The sequence below is a fragment of the Nerophis lumbriciformis genome, linkage group LG20 (assembly GCF_033978685.3).
Source record: "Nerophis lumbriciformis linkage group LG20, RoL_Nlum_v2.1, whole genome shotgun sequence".
NCBI classification, from domain to species: Eukaryota; Metazoa; Chordata; class Actinopteri; order Syngnathiformes; family Syngnathidae; genus Nerophis; species Nerophis lumbriciformis.
Window position 1 is genome coordinate 31,935,001 of NC_084567.2, and position 22,247 is coordinate 31,957,247.

Below are 22,247 nucleotides of genomic sequence, written 5' to 3' on the forward strand. Positions count from 1 at the left end.
GAATATAAACAGTGTCAACGGTTCCTTACACAAACCTGAAAAGTTTCAGTTGATTTTAGATTTCAACAATTTCAGTGTGCGTGTCTCCTCAGGGCACACAACATTTGCCTGGAACCGTCTAAAAAGGGTATAATCACCGGCTGAAAAGCAGTCAGTATCTGGTGTGACCGTTTGCCTCAAGCAGTGCAAAACATCTCCATCGCATAGAGTTGATTAGGTTGTTGATCGTGGCCTGTGGAATGTTGGGCCACTCCTCTTCAATGGCTGTGCGAAGTTGCTGGATAATGGCAGGAACTGGAACACGTTGTCGTGTACGCTGAGCCACAGCATTCCAAACATGCTCAATGGGTTACATGTTCGTTGAGTATGCTGGCCATGCAAGAACTGGGATGTTTTCAGCTTCCAGGAATTGTGGACTGATCTTTGCAACATGGGGCCGTGCATTGTCATGCTGCAACATGAGGCGATGGTCTCGGGTGATTGGCACAACAATGGGATTTAGGATCTCGTCACAGTATCTCTGTGCTTTCAAAATGCCATCAATAAAATATACTTGCGTTTGTTGTCCATAACATACGCCTGCCTATACCATAACCCCACACCCACCATGGGCCACTCCATTACATCAGTAAATCGCTCTCTCACACGATGCCACACACGCTGTCTACCATCTGCTCAGAACAGTGAAAACCGGGATTCATCCACGAAGAGAACACCTCTTCAACGTGCCAGACACCATCGATTGTGAGCATTTGCCCACTCAAGTAGGTTTCGACGACAAATTGCAGTCAGGTCTAGACCCTGATGACGGGACGAGCATGCAGATTAGCTTCCCTGAGACGGTTTCTCACAGTTTGTACAGAAATTATTTGGTTATGCAAACCAATTGTAACAGCAGCTGTCTGGGTGGCTGGTCTCAGACAAGCATGGAGGTGCATCTGCTGGATGTGGAGGTCTTCTGCTGGCGTGGTTACACGTGTTCTGTGGTTGTGAGGCCGATTGGATGTACTGCCAAATTCTCTGAAACGCCTTTGGAAACAGCTTATGATAGAGAAATTAACATTCATTTCTTGGGCAACAGCTCTGGTGGACATTCCTGCAGTCAGCATACCAACTGCACGTTCCCTCAAAACTAGCGACATCTGTGGCATTGTGCTATGTGATAAAACTGAACATTTCAGAGTGGCCTTCTATTGTGGGTAGCCTAAGACACACCTGTACAATAATCATGCTGTTTAATCAGCATCTTGATACGCCAAACCTGTGAGGTGGGATGGATTACCTTGGCAAAGAAGAAATGCTCACTAACACAGCTTTTGACAGATTTATGAAAAATATTTGAAAGGAATAGGTCTTTTGTGTATATAGTAAAAGTTTTAGTACAACTCATGAAAAATGGGAGAAAAAACAAAAGCGTTGCGTTTATATTTTTGTACAGTGTATTAAATAATAATCTTTTTACTCACCGTCTGCCTGTAGTCTGTGCATCCTTGGGGTCACGCCGTTTACAGTAGCTGCATTCTAGCTTGTGACAGCTGAAGTAGAATGCAGAGATCCGAAGTCAAGATGTGGGACCCAGCAGCCCCCTGTAAGCACTTTTATGGACAATTGAACAGTAATGACATCTGTTCCCTGTGGCTCCTTCAGGGGCTCGAACAGCTCATCACATGGTCAACGGTGAGCTTCTAGACAGCCAAGTCCAGCCAGATCTTTGGTCTAAAAGAAAAGGACATTTTCCGAACAGTTCGACTTTACCCTGGGAGGGACTAGAATTCTACTGTGACTTAGAAAACAGCTATGAGCTCGGGGAAACGTTCAACAGCACCCTAAAGGACAAAGTGGTACTCCATCAGACCAACAGGGACCTAATGGCCTGGCTCACTGCCATTGACAAAGCCAGTCTCCCAGGGAAGTTCAAGGCCTTGCTGTACCAGCAAGGTGGTCCTGCCAAGAATTCTCTGACCCTCCGAGTCTACAAGGTACCGTTAAATCGGTAGTGGCACTGGAGAAGTCCCATCAGCCAGTTTCTCATGAGATGGCTGGGGCGTCCCAGGTCCTTGAGCCGTATACCCTTGTATGGCCGTTCTAACAAGCTGCATCTTCCTGTAAGCTGACTAACAGAGGAGTTCAAAGTCAAATAAAGGTGATTAGTTTAAGGACTCAAAAGGCTGGAATCCTTGTGAAGACTGAACAGAAGTGGCAGAGACAGGTGCTGGTTGATAGAGCTTAGGTATGCCTAAGGCACAAATGCTTGGTGGTATGTGGCAAAGGGGAAAGCTGGTCCTGGCTGTTTTCCAAAGCCACGCTACAACCTTGCTAGAGGAAAAGAGAGATGACAACTGGTACAGGATGACATACGTGGAAGAACGCAGAAGCAGAATGGTCGGCATGGCCAATTATGGCCAAGCAAGGAGCATGGACCAGGTGGAAACACACGGAAGACCAAAACATAGCCTGGGCAGACGCTGATGAGCTGAACCACTGTTTCTTGTCCAATCAGTTTACAAATTAATTTTGATAAAAGTGAGTGAGAACAACAGCCCAGCTCCGAGCTAACGCTTTTAATTGGAAGCTCCAAGTAGATCTCGGAAAAGCAGTTAATAGTTCCTAGCTGACATCGCAACCACGTCACTACGCCCAAACATATTATTGACATCACGATCTACCAGGCAGGTAGTTTTGCTTGAGTTGACTGTCTGCTGGGAGGAGCCTATTGAAAAGGGGCGCTCATCGCTGTATGGCGTAGCAATAGTTGGAAAGCTAAGTGTGAGCCAATCAAAGTTGGGTGTCAAGGCTTTGCAGGCTACTAATTGGTTTAAAAAGACTGCAGAACTGGAGAGCCACCAAGAACACTCTGGAGCCCGTAGAAAAGGTCTTGCGGCGGCTGGAGATCTATAGGGGAAACAACAGACCACTTGACACGAACCCGGGTTCGTCACTGATGATTCATGTCCCAAGTATCACCAGGTGTATTCAAGCACTATTTTTATGTCACTAAGCAATAGCCATTTACCAGTTATTTTCATCAACAAGGATCCTGAAATGCACAAATGTAATTTAAAAGAGTTCAAAACCGGCATGGAAATACATAAAACAATCTACAACATGCTTTCTCAATACATTTTGATGATTGGCTTTTTTCAAATATATAGAGAGTGGCCGTGCCAGCAACCTGAGGGTTCCTGGTCCAATCCCCACCTTCTACCAACCTAGTCACGTCCGTTGTGTCCTTGAGCAAGACAGTTCACCCTTGCTCCTGATGGGTCGTGGTCAGGGGCGCCGCTAGGGATTTTGGGCCCCATGAAAAGAATCTTAACAGGGCCCCCAACACAGTGTCATTATTTTTTCTGTATTATAATTTCATCATCATAAGGGGCCTCTCTGGGCCCCCCTCCATCATGGGCCCCTAGAATCCGTCTCCTTTATCCCCCCTTTTCGGCGCCCCTGGTCGTGGTTAGCACCTTGCATGGCAGCTCCCGCCATCAGTGTGTGAATGTGTGTGTGAATGGGTGAATGTGGAAATAGTGTCAAAGCGCTTTGAGTACCTTGAAGGTAGAAAAGCGCTATACAAGTATAACCCATTTACCATATTATTCTTTAACAGGTGGGTCTTGAGAATGAGGTGCTAGCTAAAGACATTGACGACCCAACAACCTACAGGTTATGTATACATCTTATGGAACTTTGTTATTTATTTTGAACACAACAATACATTATATATACCATCGAGATAGATTTAAACAAACAAACAAAAGAACATGACTGATCATGACCATCTGTATATCCTCTTGGGACCCAGATCAAAAAAATGTTCTGGAATCAAATGGTCGTCTTTGGTAAAAAGGATTTTGTTATTTTGTTTGAGTTTTTGTTACCTAAATTAAGCATTTTCAAGCATAAATATGAACTAAAGATAGCAATGCTACAGCAGTATAGGCCACTAGAAGAGACCATGGTTCCTTCTATCATTTTGTCTATTATATTGGATTAAACAACAGTAAAAGTGACTATGAGTGTTATTCCATGTCTGGAGGGCTCTTATAATGTTTAGAAAAAATTGTTTTCATTGAATTCAGTGGGTCGTAAACGTGTTTTTTATGCTTTACGTCTGAAAATATTAAATTTATAATTCCTACTTTGTGGAAATGTATTTGGCCTGTAACCAATTCACAGCGATAAACCAGGGACTACTGCAACATACTTCTCTTGCGCTCAGAAGACGTGAAGACAGATTGTCTATTTCACTTGAAAAACCCTAACAAATCACGTTATTTGGAACATGGGGATTGCGTTCGAAATAAGGTTGTGAAAGCCTTGTTCCTTACTGAAGACAACAATGCATTGCTCGGTCTCATGAGGATATTGCATATTTTTTTATCTTGATAAATGTATTCATTCATTCTGCACCCCTCCAGCATAGAGACTGCCAAACAGAAGCTGGAGAAAGATCGCCAGAGACGAGAAGCTGCAAAGAAGATAGCAGCTAAACGAAAGAGGCTTGTTGAGATCCAGAACATGTTTAAGATGCTACTGAACGACAATCTGGGCCTGCCGGAGCATGTTGGACTGACTCCTGAGGTAAACACAAATCAAATCCAAATCAAATATAAAATATAAATTTAGTTTGGTGTTTACAGTGCCATACCATATCATAACATGCCGACTTTATTTATAAAGCCCTTTAAAACATCCACTGTTGAAAAACAAAGGGCTGTATACCACAAACTAGTAAAAATACAGAAAATCAGAAAAGCAAAGGCATAAGACAGAGTAAAATATATAATTTAAAAGATAGGAAATATATGTATACCGGTGTACATATGTATAAATATATACGTTAGGTCAGGAAAAAACACAGAGGCTATTTCATCCCTACAAGCTTGTTTCGCAGGTTTCCCTGCTCTTCGGGGGATTTTTCCCTGAAGAGCAGGGAAACCTGTGAAACAGGCTTGTAGGTTTAATCTGCAAAACCAAAACATATTTGGTAACACTTTAGTATGGGGAACATAGTCACCATTAATTAGTTGCTTATCAAAGTAACAAATACTTTAATTTAGAGTTATTTGGACACTAGGGGAACATATAAGGATTAGGGTTACGGTTACTAATAAGCAATAATTCTGAGGTTATTGAGGGAAGACTTAGTTAATGGCTTACTGGTTGTATAATAAGGCCATGCAGAATAAGGCATTAATAAGTACTTAATAATGACTACAGTATTTTTCGGACTATAAGTTGCAGTTTTTCTCATAGTTTGGCCGGGGGTGCGACTTATACTCAGGAGCGACTTATGTGTGAAATTATTAACACATTACCGTAAAATACCAAATAATATTATTTAGCTCATTCACGTAAGAGACTAGACGTATAAGATGTCATCGGATTTAACGATTAGGAGTGACAGATTGTTTGGTAAACGTATAGCATGTTCTATATGTTATAGTTATTTGAATGACTCTTACCATAATATTTTATGTTAACATACCAGGCACGTTCTCAGTTGGTTATTTATGCGTCATATAACGTACACTTATTCAGCCTGTTGTTCACTATTCTTTATTTATTTTAAATTGCCTTTCAAATGTCTATTCTTGGTGTTGGGTTTTATCAAATAAATTTCCCCAAAAAATGCGACTTATACTCCAGTGCGACTTATATATGTTTTTTTCCTTCTTTATTATGCATTTTCGGCAGGTGCGACTTATACTCCGGTGCGACTTATACTCCAAAAATACGGTAATTAAGAGCCAATATGTTATTAATTTGCATGTTAATAAGCAACTAATTAATGGTGAATATGTGTTCCCCATACTAACGTGTTACCACATATTTATAAGTTGAGGCTTTTAACGTAAATGTAAAGTAATGTCGTAGTAATGGTCAGGCCCAAAATCTAATATTTTTTTCCTTATCCCATTTCAGACATTTTCTGAAAGTTTCATGAAAATCAGCCTGTAACTTTTGGAGTTATGTTACTAACTGCAATGATTATATCATTTATAATAATAGACATATGACATTTCTGAACGGTTTTAAAGGTGTGTATGTTGGTTTAGGTCAGGGGTACTTAAAACCAGTATAGGGTTCAATCCAGGATTTTGATGTAAGCTTTGTCTAATGTTCAGCTCAGGGTTAGCAAATAGGCGGATCCCGACCGTGGAATGTTTGAGGGCCATCAGTTTAGATATATATTTTTTTCAGTTAGTAATGTAAAGTAAAAATTGCAACATGCTCAGTTGTACGCATATGTTTGTAAGTATAGGAAATGCTACTGGACCAACGTTTTGAAGAGCAGGCTGAGATGGAGAAAACCCGGCGACTGGAGGAAGTCCAATTCCAGATGAGCTGGGAAGAGGAGCACTCCCATTTAGCACTGAACAAACTACAGGACTGGTACTCATACCTTATATGGCTTGAATGGCTTTATTGTGTTATTTAATAAACATAAAACAGGTTGTATTTTCTGAGAGATTCTGAAATTAGAGGTTTCAGTCATCATCAGAAAAATTATACTGTGTCCCCTGATGATGCTCACCAGGAGGAGCATGTAAAGAATAATAAAAAGACAGCAGCCTAAAACTGAGCCTTGGGGAACCCCACACCTTATTTCATGGGTTTCAGAGGAACCTGTATCCATACTTGGAGTCAGGCCCGGCCCTAACCAATCTGACGCCCTAGGCAAGATTTTAGGTGGCGCCCCCCCACATCGGCAGTGAAGTGTATATACTCACAAGAACCCGAATAGCTTTGTCTTTGACCTTTTTTTTTTACTTACAACTATACCTAATATATAAAGGGGTGGAAAAGTGACTATTACCTGCAGGGCAAACATTAGCTAACCAGAAGGCGATAACAATGTAAACAAAAAACACCTGCTTGAGAGAGATCTAATACAAACATTTATATGCATGTACAATTAACACTTAGAACTTTTAGCATATCAGTATGTGGAATTAAATTATGGAATGGATTAAGTAAAAAAGTTAAAAAATGTACTGATATGATCCAGTTTAAGAGGTTGTTCAAAATAATAGTGCTTACAGAGTACAAAGAAGAAGAATCATGAGAAATACTTTCAACCTTATTGAAAATAAGATATTCTTCATCTCAGTATGTTAATAATGACTGAATTAATTAATTAATTACATAGTACAAAACTGTTGTATACTAACTCATAGATGTTATTTTATTATATAAAAAGGTCAGTAAATGATTCTATATATTTGTAAACGCTTTGAAGTGGGAAAGAGGTAGGATTAAATAAGCTTTGCTTCTTCCTACTCCTTTTCGGGCATGATGTAAAATGAAATGATGTGAAATTGTGTGATGTATTATGATGTAAGTGTGTTCATGTTCGAAATAAACTAAAGAAAGAAAGAAATGTCCCTGAGGAATGTAAAGTGGGAGTACTGTAATTACCTAACGTTACATTATTATTTTCCATAACAATTTAGCCCCCTCCACAATATTAACCCGACGTTAAAACAGAACTAGCTATTTATTGATTAGCAATTGCCGAATCATGTAACATTAGCTTAATGCTAAAAAGCCAGGTTACTATCACATTCTGTAACAGACAAATAATTTCATGTAGGCTAACGTTACCTACCTGCTACCTCTGTCTTTTCTCGTTTCTCCTCCTCTTCTTTTCTCTTTTTTCTTCCCTGGGCACCTGACAGTTTTGGCATCTTGTGTTGATTTTTTGATGTGGGGACGTCCAAAAAGAGTCACGATACGGGAAGGGAGGGGGCGCACCGTGCGGGGGAGGGGGGGGGGGGGGGGGCGTAATGTTGTGTCAAATAATATTTCTATTAAATAGGCTTTACTTTGCATTTTAATTAACGTGGGATTATTTTTTGTATTTAGAAATAATAGTACCAACTTTTTTTCTTTTCTTTTTTTTCTCCCAACATTTGTGGCACTGGCGTGGCGCCCCGTGATGGACGGCGCCCTTAGCATTTGCCTATACGGCCTATGCCACGGGCCGGCCCTGCTTGGAGTACATAAATATGTTAATCCGTGAGATAAGAGAAGAACCGGTTAAAAACAGTACCAGAGATGCAGATTAAGTATTTAAGTGTATTTAATAAAATGTGATGGTGATGGCAGGGGTGTCAAACTCGTTTTCATTGAGGGCCACATCGCAGTTATGGTTGCCCTCAGAGGGCCACTTTTAACAATGAATATACATGTATATTGTTGCGTTTGGACCAGATGTTCCTCCAAGGGAATTTAAGTGACTGGTCAATCCCAAGTTATTTTGATGACACATGAGCTGAGTTTAAATGATCACCAGAACAGAATAGGTATTTTTCAATTTATTTTCAAAGCTTTGAAGAGACCAGCCTAGGACAACACATTCAATTGCGTAGTCAAGTTGATCTGAAAACCTTACGGAAGTGCTGTGTTCTTCAATATGTCCCTCGCCCCCACCCTCCAGAAGTATTACACAAGTCAATTGTTCTACTCTGAGAAGAGACAGGATAAGTTAAGAAAAAGGAGTATTGCTACTCCCTGCATTCCGAGCTCAAGGTAGTCCACAGTGTACCCTCGGTCATGAGTTGGAGAAAAAATAAAAAGAACACAAAGAGAAAACACTAGTTATTTCCTACATGACTATAGAAATAAATAACTCTTAAATATGGATATATGTAGATATCTATCTTCGTCAATATTTATATAATACTGTGGAAGTCGCTTCCTAGCGATCCCACTGTCAGACATGTCACAGGAGCCAAGCGTGCAGGTTTTAACAAGGTTTTAATAATAATGTTTCAACAAAAGTTTTTCTCTCCAGTAGAACGTGACCTTTCAGTCACGTCCGTATCCTCTCTCTCCTCCTGCTCCCGGCCGCTTACTGCCAGCTGTGTCTCGCCGTCAGCACTGCCACGCCCCCGTCTGATGGTGCTCTGTCCTCAGCACCATGGACAGAGGCGGTGACCTTTGCTTCTGCAGGCAGCGCTGGCAACATCTCCCTCCACAAATACATTGACAATATATTTTTTACATAAGCTGCAAAATAAATATTTAAAATTTTACTTTAAAAACTGGCAGCTCAGGCACCAAAATTGAATAAATGGAATGGAATGGAGAAACAATACCACTGTCTTTAACAGTAAAATTGTGTTTGTTTTTAACCATAAAATCTTGTTTTTCTGTTTTTTCTGTTTTTTTTGTTTTTTTAATGTTTTAGTGTCTTTAAAAAAAACAGTACCAAAGTTGATTTTACTGTAAAAATCTCAGTCGGCGGAATTTAACCATTAAATCTATTGTGAATTTTACAGTCTTGATTGATAATTTATTTTGAAATCATAAGTCAAGCAGATATTTAAGTACAGTATTTATCTTTATTTTAACAAAAAACTAATTTTGGAATACATGACAATATAGTAATTTGATTTTGATAATATTGAATTTTAAAAGATTTGCAATTGCATGCATTTTTATTGTCAAAAGGGAAAGAACAAATATTTTGAGTAAGAAAAGATTAAGCATTTTATTAACGCATATTATTTCCAGGCTTTCGCAAGCCACATAAAATAATGTGGCGGGCCAGATTAGAAAAGGACGCTGTTTTTGTTATCCAAAGTGCTGTTTCGGTGCTGTGGTTCAACCTAAAACTACACTGATCTTTCTCAAATGTATTATTTCACTTTGAGAACTCAATGACTTGAATAAAAAACAGTTTTGGTAAGTTGGAGACAGGTCGGCATTTTCTTTAGAAGGCGCCTCACCATGGTGGCTTGACAGGGAGCAGTAAGAACCATTTCTGGAAGAGGAATTCTTAATGCTTAAAAGCAGTTCCTCAAAGAATCTGTAACATTATTTCATAAGGGATGTGGGAATTACATCTAAAAGGCTGCTTGTTGGGTTTGCTTGGGAGTAAACTCAACCAAGTTCTTTTTGCATCAACTAGGGAAAAACCGAACAACAGATAACGAGTTGAGTTTGAGTTTATTTTGAACATGCAAACAATTACAACAACATGATACCTCACAATTTCCAGTTTTTCTTATCATTATGTGCAAAAAGGAGTAGGAAGAAGCAGAGCTTATTTAATCCTACCCCTTTTCCTTTACATTGCGGTTGCTAACACTTTTGTTCACTTCCTGTTCTCGATTTATTCATAATATACTCCATAAGTAATAACATTAAACCAATAAAAAATAAATAGATTAAGTAAGTACCGTATTTTTCGGACTATAAGGCGCACTTAAAATCCTTTCATTTTCTCAAAACTCGATTTTTCGGACTACAAAAGTATCATCATTTATCAGTTGAAAATGTACTCTGTTTAATATACCTTATTTTTCGGACTATAAGGCGCACTTAAAATCCTTTAATTTTCTCAAAACCCGACAGTGCGCCTTATAACCCGGTGCGCCTAATATACGGAATCATTTTGGTTGTGCTTACCGACCTTGAAGCTATTTTATTTGGTACATGGTGAAATGATAAGAGTGACCAGTAGATAGATGGCAGTCACACAGAAGAGATACATGTAGACTGCAATATGATGGCAGTCACACATAAGAGGTATGTGTAGACTGCAATATGACTCAAGTAAACAACACCAAAATGTTATTTGTTCCATTGAAAATATAGAAGACTACACACGGCACTAAAAAATCTATCAAAATGTTTTAGTACGACTTTGGTAAGCTAGGAAGCCGCACCGTTTGATGGATTGTACTGTGCTTCAACATACGAGTATTATTATGGTGTGTGTGTATAAGGTAAAACATATTATCTGGACTTTTGTTTCGCAATATTATGCAAAAGCAGCTTTTCTTACCTTCTGGTACCTGCTGATCTGTATTTGGGCTCTGCATAAGTTCTGAAAATTTGTAGTCCGTGCCGACGCCATAGTCTTCTTTTTCTCTATCTTCTTGTTATGGGACATTCATCCTCCGCTGTTGCCATTTCTAATATAAAGTAGTGTAAAGTTCTTACTTATATCTGTCAGTAAACTCGCCATGAAAGCGCTAAAACATACCGGTATAGTGAGTTTACATTATTCACCCAAGGAACTTTAGTTATTAGACTAGATCTCATGTCCTTGATCTTGGTTCCGAAGTGACCTGCCAAATCCTCGCAAAGAGCTTCAGATTGTCGTAAAAACTTTTAGAAACCAGCCTTCAACCACAAGAAAATCCTGAATGGTGTGTTTTGCTTTCAGGTTCAATGGCTACACAGATCCTGACGTCGTCACTGTGTTTGCCATCCGCACGAACCACAAAGTCTCCACCTACCATATTTTAGCACTTTCATCAACCCAACCTCAACAGCAGACCACATCCAGCGAGTTTGATGTACATGGAACCCCTCTGGTTGAACGCAGAAAGCCCAGAGACCAGCCTGCAAAAGACAGTAGCAGTGAAACAGATGGTGAGGCAGTAATTTCACTTGTCAAATATTACACATGAATAATTACCTCGTGATCCTGTGCTCCCCAGAGGAAGATGTAGCTCACGCCCAGGCTCCTCGTCCTGCCGCACAAGATCGGCAAGTTGAGAGGCTGCAAAAGGCTACAGAGAAAGCTGAACAAGCCCGAGCCAAAATTGCAAAGAGGAAGCAAGAATGGGATAAACTGTGAGTGTGGCAGCCGACAACATCAATACTTAGCAGCTGAGTGGACCAATGTTGGCATGGATCACAGCAAAAATCGGGGGTCGAAAATGTCCCGGTTTTCATATACCATCCAAGCAGTGTTAATTTTGACAGACGTTTTTAATTTAGTTTTAGTTATAGTCTTTTGAAATAAATATATAAAATATAGCGGACAACAGTGGGGGAGTGCTCAGAGAGTATGAGGTATTGTCTGATTGTGGCGGTCCGTTCCCTGTATGATCAGCGTCAGAGCTTGGTCCGCATTGCCGGCAGTAAGTCGGACCCGTTTCCAGTGAGGGTTGGACTCCGCCAAGGCTGCCCTTTGTCACCGATTCTGTTCATAACTTTTATGGACAGAATTTCTAGACGCAGTCAGGGCGTTGAGGAGATCCGGTTTGGTGGCTGCAGGACTAGGTCTCTGCTTTTTGCAGATCATGTGGTCCTGATGGCTTCATCTGGCCAGGATCTTCAGCTCTCACTGGATCGGTTCGCAGCCGAGTGTGAAGTGACTGGGATGAGAATCAGCACCTCCAAGTCCGAGTCCATGGTTCTTGCCCCGAAAAAGGGTGGAGTGCCATCTCCGGGTTGGGGAAGAGATCTTGCCCCAAGTGGAGGAGTTCAAGTACCTCGGAGTCTTGTTCACGAGTGAGGGAAAAGTGGATCGTGAGATCGACAGGTGGATCGGTGCGGCGTTTTCAGTAATGCGGACGCTGTATCGATCCGTTGTGGTGAAGAAGGATCTGAGCCGGAAGGCAAAGCTCTCAATTTACCGGTCAATCTACGTTCCCATCCTCACCTATGGTCATGAGCCTTGGGTTGTGACCAAAAGGACAAGATCACGGGTACAGGCGGCCGAAATGAGTTTCCTCCGCCGGGTGGCGGGTCTCTCCCTTAGAGATAGGGTGAGAAGCTCTGCCATCCGGGGGGAGCTCAAAGTAAAGTCGCTGCTCCTCCACATCGAGAGGAGCCAGATGAGGTGGTTCGGGCAACTGGTCAGGATGCCACCCGAACGCCTCTCTAGGGAGGTGTTTAGGGCACGTCCGACCACTAGGAGGCCGCGAGGAAGACCCAGGACACGTTGGGGAGACTATGTCTCCCGGCTGGCCTGGGAATGCCTCGGGATCCCCCGGGATGAGCTGGACGAAGTGGCTGGGGAAGGGGAAAGCTGGGCTTCCTTGCTTAGGTTTCTGCCCCCGCAACCCGACCTCGGATAAGCGGAAGAAGATTGATGGATGGATGGATTGTCTAGAGAGCACTTTTATTAATTATTACAAACTATCTGAAAAACTAAATTCATACAAGACCTGCACTCCATGAATATTTCAATAAGTACATTTCACACTAAACCTTATTGTGTGTTATTGTTTTAGCTGAAATGTATCATTTTTTTCCTAATGTTGAATAATAAATTACTAAAATGGTCACACGAAGAAACAAACTAGTTTTATTCCAGATTGGCGGGCAAGCTCACCTATGCGTCAAACAAAAGTAGCAGTAGAGTAAGCACTCTTGCTCTTTCTCTACTGTCTTTAATAGTAACAGTAATTCAGTACAGTATGAGTCATTTGGAAATATTAGTTAAGGCCTACTTACTGTTGCGTAGATGTCCTGATGATTAGCCTGCAGAAGACGCTTCAAGTTGGTTGTATTTTTACCAGAGAAAATGAAGCCACACGGTTTACAAAGTGTCTTCTTGTCTACCTTGCAAAGGTAAAATGTGTCCATATGTCTTCTCTATCTTCCAGGGGTAGAAGACATATTTTAATGATGTGTGTAACAATACAGTAGGGATGTAACGATAGGAGAATTTCATGTCACAGTTATCGACCGATAAATACTTTAAAATGTAATATCGGAAATGATCGGTATCGTTTCAAAAAGTAAAATTTATGACTTTTTAAAACGCCGCTGTACGGAGTGGTACACGGACGTAGGGAGAAGTACAGAGCGCCAATAAACCTTAAAGGCGCTGTCTTTGCATGCCGGCCCAATCACATAATATCTACGGCTTTTCACACACACAAGTGAATGCAAAGCGTACTTGGTCAACAGCCATACAGGTCACACTGAGGGTGGCCGTATAAACAACTTTAACACTGTTACAAATATGCGCCACACTGTGAACCCACACCAAACAAGAATGACAAACACATTTCGGGAGAACATCCGCACCGTAACACAACATAAACACAACAGAACAAATACCCAGAATCCCTTGCAGCACTAACTCTTCCGGGACGCTACACTATACACCCCCGCTACCCTCTACCCCCCCCCCACCCACTTCAACCCCGCCCCCCCAACTTCGCCCACCTCAACCTCCTCATGCTATCTCAGGGAGAGCATGTCCCAAATTCCAAGCTGCTGTTTTGAGGCATGTTAAAAAAAAAAAAATGCACTTTGTGACTTCAATAATAAATATGGCAGTGCGATGCTGGCATTTTTTTTCCATAACTTGAGTTGATTTATTTTGGAAAACCTTGTTACATTGTTTAATGCATCCAGCGGGGCATCACAACAAAATTAGGCATAATAATGTGTTAATTCCACGACTGTATATCGGTATCGGTAATTAAGAGTTGGACAATAAAAAAAAAAAGAAAAAGAAAAAAAAAAAAAGAAAAAAAAAGAGTTGGACAATATCGGAATATCGGATATCGGCAAAAAAGCCATTATCGGACATCTCTAATTAGTATTGTGGAATATGCTCAAAAAAGCTTTTCAAATATAACTAAAATAAATAAACACACTGTTAAAAAAACATTATTTTGCATTTCTTGTGTTTGTTTTGTTTCACTGAAGTGTTTTAGTCTGTATTTTATCTGTTTTGATAGCTATTCTTTTATTGTTGTACTATAAATATTGGTTTGTACAGTAGCACTTTAAGATGTATTTGAATGAAAACTGCATAACAAATTAAATCTTTCCTAATTATGTATCACTTCTGACGGGCGTTGTGTCTGTCTCAGTCTTTTATGCCACTTGTGCCAGCTTTTTTTAAACATGTTGCAGGCATCAAATTCCAAATGAGCTAATATTTTTGCAATAAATAACAAAAATTACCAGTTAAAATATTAAATATCTTGTCTTTGCAGTCTATTCAGTTGAATATAGTTTGAAAAGGATTTGCAAATCATTGTATTCTGTTTTTATTTACGATTTACACAACGTGCCAACTTCACTGGTTTTGGGTTTTGTATATCCCTGCCAGCCTCATTGCCAGAAAAATGTAAGTTTCCTGGTCACGCTTATTAAAGCTGTATATAAATGATATTTATTGTTGTCTCAGTTATGCAGATAAGCCACACAAGGACTGTGAAGATCCACGAGACGTGCAGGCCATCTACGTAGCCAAAGAGACCATTGGAGACTTGAAACTTAAGACGGATAAAAACTTCACCGTACCAAAGCACCTGCGAATGAGTGCGGACAGAAAGAAAGCTGAGATGATTGAGTTGGAGAACAAGGTAAACAAACATAATACATAAGTCTTTTTCTTGTAAATATTCTCATTGATCTAAACTGAAACTTTGTTTCGAAAAATCTGGCGTGCGCATTGAATCTGTCGCAACTGGACGGGCTTTTCAAAGACTAGATAGGACAGATAATTTTGAACAGTCCAGTTGCAATTTATTCAATGCCCTGAGAACAATAGTCTTTTTTACATTTAAAAGAAAACTTCACTTTTTATGGGAATATTGCCTATCAGGCACAATGCTTATATGTGAGACAAAAACCAGTGCCTTGTAGGGTTGTACGGTATACCGGAACTAATTAAGTGTTGCGGTACTAACAAATTGAAATCGGTACTATACCATCCTTGAAAAGTACAGGTACCGCTCTTTCATCTGAGTGTCAGTCACGTTATAACATCTACGGATTTTGGAGAAGAAGGAGACGCAGCAGTAGAACGAAGACAAGGCAGTCATGGCGACGATGAGTGACAGAGAATAGAACGAGGATGGACAATTCAACCCTAAACTCACTCCTTTCCTGCAAATTAAATTTCACAGATGCTGCCCATACCTATGCTCCTTCAAAGGCTGTGCTACTGGCTGCAAAGCATTGCACTTTCAAATACAACAATGAGTAGAGGAGTGTTATGTGTGTGTATCAGAGGTGTGGACTCGAGTCACATGACTTGGACTCGAGTCAGACTCGAGTCATGAATTTGATGACTTTAGACTCGACTTGACAAAATGTAAAGAGACTTGCAACTCGACTTAGACTTTAACATCAATGACTTGTGACTTCACTTGGACTTGAGCCTTTTGACTTGACATGACTTGACATGACTTGTCACTTTCCCCAAAATCCAAAGCTTAAAAAGTTATTTGGGAGCGCTCCGTATTTTTCATTTTCTTCGTCTGTCTATCAGCGTGTTATTCCTGTCAGCTGGTGTGCTGTCAGTACAACAGCCAATAAAATTAGAACTACGTTGTTTTCATCACACAGCATTCATCCAATCAAATTGCAGGACAACCAATGACCAAGAGTTGTCCAACAACGTGCCAGTGATAAACAATTATGTTAAAGTTGGTTTCGTTCGGGTATAAAAACTACAACTTGGTCAACAAAAAACGAATTGCCGTATGCAAATCACACAGTTCGAATATTACAGACGGAGACGCAACAACTTCCAACTTCGTTCGACATTTGAAGTTGCACAAAGAAGGGAAAGTTTTGAATGTAAGATAACGTTTATTGGCTAAGTAACGTGACTTTTATTTGCTGTGTAGTTAAATCAGTGAGGCTGCAAACTCACTGCTAACGTTATAACCATAGACATCTTATAAGTAGACGCAGCATAGAGCGCTACTGCCTACTGGCGCAGACGAGGCGCGGGGCCGCCATCTTGGAGTGGTGATCCGCTCCACTCAGTGCAATTCATTTGGCAGGAGCAATGAACTGTCAGCGCATTTAATTCATTTTACCTCACTGAATACCACTGATTTTCACGCGCTTTTTTGTCATACGTGTGTAACAGACACATGTTTTGGCGTGTTTTATTATTCATAGTTTGCTTAACAGTAATATAATATTCTTATATGCTATAAGTGACCAGACGTCCGAGATCAAAACTGGGAATATAATCCCAGAGAAGGGGAAAAAAAACGGTAAACTATTTTTAAGTTGAAGAAACAATATGATTAGGTTATATATACATATGCGTGTATCCTACATAAACAATGTATGAATACATTAGATATCTATATATCTTAGGGACCTATAGACTGTATCTCTGTTGCTTCAGCAGCAGAGAGTTTATTCTGTCTTGACACTTATTATTATATTGATATTTTCTATTACATTCTTCCCTTAAATGATAATGTTTGCAGTGATTGTTTTATATGTATTATTTTATCTAAGTCGCTTTGGATAAAAGCGTCTGCCAAATACTTAAACATATATAAACACCTGAAAGTCTTCATATCAGCTAAAACCACCAATCTGTTTCACTGGATTCAGAATAAAACCAAATTCTGTTTAACCCAACAATGTTAGTATTTGAATATTGTTACTTGAAGACTGATTCCTGGTTACAATTATACTGTTAAGAAAGTATTGTCTTATACTTTGCCTAAAATGAGAATGCATCATAATCAGTAGTGGCTGGTGAATTTTGTTTTAGGTGGGGCTGAAAGTTTGTAAACCAACCCCTGTAGGGGCGTCATCCTCCCCCAGAAGATTTCTTTGTGATTTTCACATACAAATATTGAAGATCTTTGATCCTTCTCAACTCTGTGGTAATATTATTTTCATAAAATACAACCAATAGTACGTTAATGTTAAATCTTACTTGTGAAAAGTAATCCCCCGATTCCTATTTTCAACAGTCTGCTCATTTGAGCAGGAAAACGCTGAACACCATCTTTGTTTTCTACCTTTCAACTGTCAGTTTCGGCTGCTCGCCGGCTCCTCATCAGCACTTCAAGATGGCGGGCAAATTGCTCACGTCACAGCAACCAATGCTGCGTCTACTTATAAGATGTCTATGGTTATAACGTAATTGCAAACAAGGCAATCTGTTGTGTCCACTGCAGTTTGCTACCTTATTCATACTTTTTGTCAAGTGATTTTTTTTTAAGCAGGGTTTCATGAGGTACCTATACATAACGTTACGTTAGTCAATGTATCACACACAGTAACGTAACGTTAGTCAATGTATCACACACAGTAACATTACGTTAGTCAATGTATCACACACAGTAACATTACGTTAGTCAATGTATCACACACAGTAACATTACGTTAGTCAATGTATCACACACAGTAACGTAACGTTAGTCAATGTATCACACACAGTAACATTACGTTAGTCAATGTATCACACACAGTAACATTACGTTAGTCAATGTATCACACACAGTAACATTACGTTAGTCAATGTATCACACACAGTAACATTACGTTAGTCAATGTATCACACACAGTAACATTACGTTAGTCAATGTATCACACACAGTAACGTAACGTTAGACGGCGGTCAGCAGCACCGCGTATTTTAGCCACCTACAAAAAGACAAACATAGTCAAATAAAGGTCAGTTAAAATGTATACTATATTAAGAATATGTGTACATATTACATAGGGTCCTGACATCTAAAAAGTACAACTCTGTTCATTGTTATGTTTATATATTTGTTATGTTTTTCATGTGTACGCACACATAAACACACATACAGTATGAGATGAGATCAATGAGATAAGGTAAGAACAGGATAGAAACTGCTGTGGAACTAGTTACAATGCAATATGCCATGGAAATACAATGTTAACACTTTTGTGCAAATAAGTACAGTAGCACTTGTTTTTTTCAAATGTGTTTATTCTGTAAAGGAATGAGTTACATGTTTAAAATGACTGGTTAATAGTGCTAATTTGAAGTGCAATGTCAGCACTATCTTTTTCCCTGCAATTTCAAATGCACTTGTTTTAATAAATAAATACAGCGTTTTAAAAGCATACACAATCTGTGTAAATATATTAGTCTGTGGTTAAAGGACTTGAAAGGACTCGAAACTCAAAATGCAGGACTTGGGACTTGACTTGAGACTTTCCAGTCTTGACTTTGGACTTGACTCGGACTTGCCCTGTCTTGACTCGGGACTTGACTCGAGACTTGAGGGTAAAGACTTGAGACTTACTTGTGACTTGCAAAGCAATGACTTGGTCCCACCTCTGGTGTGTATATACTTGATACTTGATATAATACTTGCATTTCAGTGAATTCAAGCTATAAATATACTCCTCGCACTTAACCCCGGCTCCCGGGCCCGCCAGTCCAGTCCATAGTGGATCTAACATAATAGTAAAAGTCCAGTCCATAGTGGATCTAACATAATAGTGAAAGTCCAGTCCATAGTGGATCTAACATAATAGTGAGAGTCCAGTCCATAGTGGATCTAACATAATAGTGAGAGTCCAGTCCATAGTGGATCTAACATAATAGTGTGAGAGTCCAGTCCATAGTGGATCTAGCATAATAGTGTGAGTCCAGTCCATAGTGGATCTAACATAATATTGTGAGAGTCCAGTCCATAGTGGATCTAACATAATAGTGTGAGGGTCCAGTCCATAGTGGATCTAACATAATAGTGTGAGAGTCCAGTCCATAGTGGATCTAACATAATAGTGTGAGAGTCCAGTCCATAGTGGATCTAACATAATAGTGAGAGTACAGTCCATAGTGGATCTAACATAATAGTGTGAGTCCAGTCCATAGTGGATCTAAAATAATATTGTGAGAGTCCAGTCCATAGTGGATCTAACATAATAGTGTGAGAGTCCAGTCCATAGTGGATCTAACATAATAATGTGAGAGTCCAGTCCATAGTGGATCTAACATAATAGTGTGAGAGTCCAGTCCATAGTGGATCTAACATAATATTGTGAGAGTCCAGTCCATAGTGGATCTAACATAATAACGTGAGAGTCCAGTCCATAGTGGATCTAACATAATATTGTGAGAGTCCAGTCCATAGTGGATCTAACATAATAGTGAGAGTACAGTCCATAGTGGATCTAACATAATAGTGTGAGTCCAGTCCATAGTGGATCTAAAATAATATTGTGAGAGTCCAGTCCATAGTGGATCTAACATAATAGTGTGAGAGTCCAGTCCATAGTGGATCTAACATAATAATGTGAGAGTCCAGTCCATAGTGGATCTAACATAATAGTGTGAGAGTCCAGTCCATAGTGGGGCCAGCAGGTGAACATTTTGAGCGGAGACAGATCAGCGCCGGCGGACGGAGGCGGGGATGGGGGTCTTAAATGGTGGCATTGTTGCGTGTGGTCACGGATAAGGTTAGGTGAGATTTGGTCGGCAGCATGATGCTGACCCGGTGCGGTCCTGAAGATCTTCCTGATCTCACACTTGGAGGGAAGGGAACAAACACATGTTTTTACTTCCAAATAGTTTAGTTCAAGGATGTCAAAGTGGTTTTCATTGAGGGCCACATGGCAGTTATGGCTCCCAGTCTGTGGAACGCTCTCCCTGACCACCTGAGGGCACAACAGACTGTGGATGCTTTTAAAAAAGGTTTAAAAACCCTTCTATTATCTCTTTATTTTTTAATACAATGTAGCACTTTGAGGTTGTTTGCTCAATGTAAAGTGCTTATACAAATAAAATCCATTATTATTATTATTATTATTATTATTATTACCCTGAATAACCTTAGTGTAAGATGGCTTTATCATCTATTACGATGGAAATAGATTATTATCATTAGCTGCATTGTTAGCAGCCTGTGTGTTCTTGTCTCACGTAGGGATTGTGGATGATAGGCAAGATTTTTTTTAAAGTGCTGTTTTCCTTTAACTACTAGTATTCTTCATTTGTTCAAACTTTGAACACTGATCCAGATGTTAATGTATCAGCAACATACAGATGTGATTTAAAGGGGAACATTATCACAATTTCAGAATGGTTAAAACCATTAAAAATCAGTTCCCAGTGGCTTATTATATTTTTCGAAGTTTTTTTCAAAATTTTACCCATCACGCAATATCCCTAAAAAAAGCTTCAAAGTGCCTGATTTTAACCACCCGTCCATTTTCCTGTGACGTCACATAGTGAAGCCAACACAAACAAACATGGCGGAAAGAACAGCAAGCTATAGCGACATTAGCTCGGATTCAGACTCGGATTTCAGCGGCTTAAACGATTCAACAGATTACGCATGTATTGAAACGGATGGTTGTAGTGTGGAGGCAGGTAGCGAAAACGAAATTGAAGAAGAAACTGAAGCTATTGAGCCATATCGGTTTGAACCATATGCAAGCGAAACCGACGAAAACGACACGACAGCCAGCGACACGGGAGAAAGCGAGGACGAATTTGACGATCGCCTTCTAACCAACGATTGGTATGTGTTTGTTTGGCATTAAAGGAAACTAACAACTATGAACTAGGTTTACAGCATATGAAATACATTTGGCAACAACATGCACTTTGAGAGTGCAGACAGCCCAATTTTCATCAATTAATATATTCTGTAGACATACCCTCATCCGCGCTCTTTTCCTGAAAGCTGATCTGTCCAGTTTTGGAGTTGATGTCAGCAGGCCAGGGAAGCTAGGGTCGATAGGGGGTTTAGCTCGCTCGTCTGCGGGAACAAACTGCCGCCATTGCTTGCCGTGCTACCGAGGTCCTTTGTCCCTGAATTGCTCACACACTCTGGCAGATTCAATGGGGGTCTGGCGGCAGATTTCTTTGACTTTATCGTTGGAAATGCATCTGCTTTGAGTGTCGCAGGATATCCACACATTCTTGCCATCTCTGTCGTAGCATAGCTTTTGTCGGTAAAGTGTGCGGAACAAACGTCCAATTTCTTGCCACTTTCGCATCTTTGGGCCACTGGTGCAACTTGAATCCGTCCCTGTTCGTGTTGTTACACCCTCCAACAACACACCAACGAGGCAGGATGTCTCTAAGGTACGGAAAACAGTCGAACAAACGGAAAATAACAGAGTTGATTTGACTCGGTGTTTGAGCAAATGGCGGATTGCTTCCCGATGTGACGCCACGTTGTGACGTCATCGCTCCGAGAGCGAATATTAGAAAGGCGTTTAATTCGCCAAAATTCACCCATTTAGAGTTCGGAAATCGGTTAAAAAAAAAAAAGGTCTTTTTTCTGCAACATCAAGGTATATATTGACGCTTGCATAGGTCTGGTGAGAATGTTCCCCTTTAAGACAAAAACAATTCTGTCAAAACTTTCAGATACGCGAGGAACAGACTGAGATGAACACAGAGATCTTGGCTTTGCGGGACTCAAAACTTCGCCTGATAGCACAACTGCGGGCGCAAGCTCAGCAACTCCAGAGGATCCAGGGTCCTCTGCCGACTCATCTCCACTGCCGTCCACCCTCTCTGCCCACCACACGACCGGAGGAAGTCCCAGACAAGGGCCAGCGTTGTAGCCCGGCTATCCTGGACAAATACAGGGTGCTGAGGGAGCAGAGGTGCTGGACCTTCATTTATTATTAGTCACAATGTTTATATTCTCAGATGAGACTTTTGCCAGTTCAGAGATATCCCAGGTTTAAGTCCAAAAAATTGCGCAAAACAACGCTAGGAGAACAACAAAAATGATAGGTAAACAATTAAGAACAAAGTAACAAATAAA

General features: G+C 40.3%; 1 protein-coding gene across 3 annotated transcripts in view; it reads left to right on the forward strand.

Annotated features, from left to right (window-relative positions):
• The window catches only part of LOC133619650 (cilia- and flagella-associated protein 44-like), a 79,290-nt gene that overhangs the window by 42,831 nt on the left and 14,212 nt on the right, over nt 1–22,247 (forward strand). For all 3 annotated transcript variants that reach the window (XR_009817454.2, XM_061980815.2, XM_061980816.2), the window contains 7 exons: nt 3,605–3,660; nt 4,416–4,578; nt 6,263–6,393; nt 11,180–11,388; nt 11,457–11,592; nt 14,900–15,077; nt 21,842–22,083. Coding sequence is in view for 2 of the 3 variants with exons in the window: in XM_061980815.2 (XP_061836799.2) it covers nt 3,605–3,660; nt 4,416–4,578; nt 6,263–6,393; nt 11,180–11,388; nt 11,457–11,592; nt 14,900–15,077; nt 21,842–22,083 (1,115 nt within the window). In the remaining variant the exon portion in view is untranslated. The remainder of the gene's footprint in view (nt 1–3,604; nt 3,661–4,415; nt 4,579–6,262; nt 6,394–11,179; nt 11,389–11,456; nt 11,593–14,899; nt 15,078–21,841; nt 22,084–22,247) is intronic.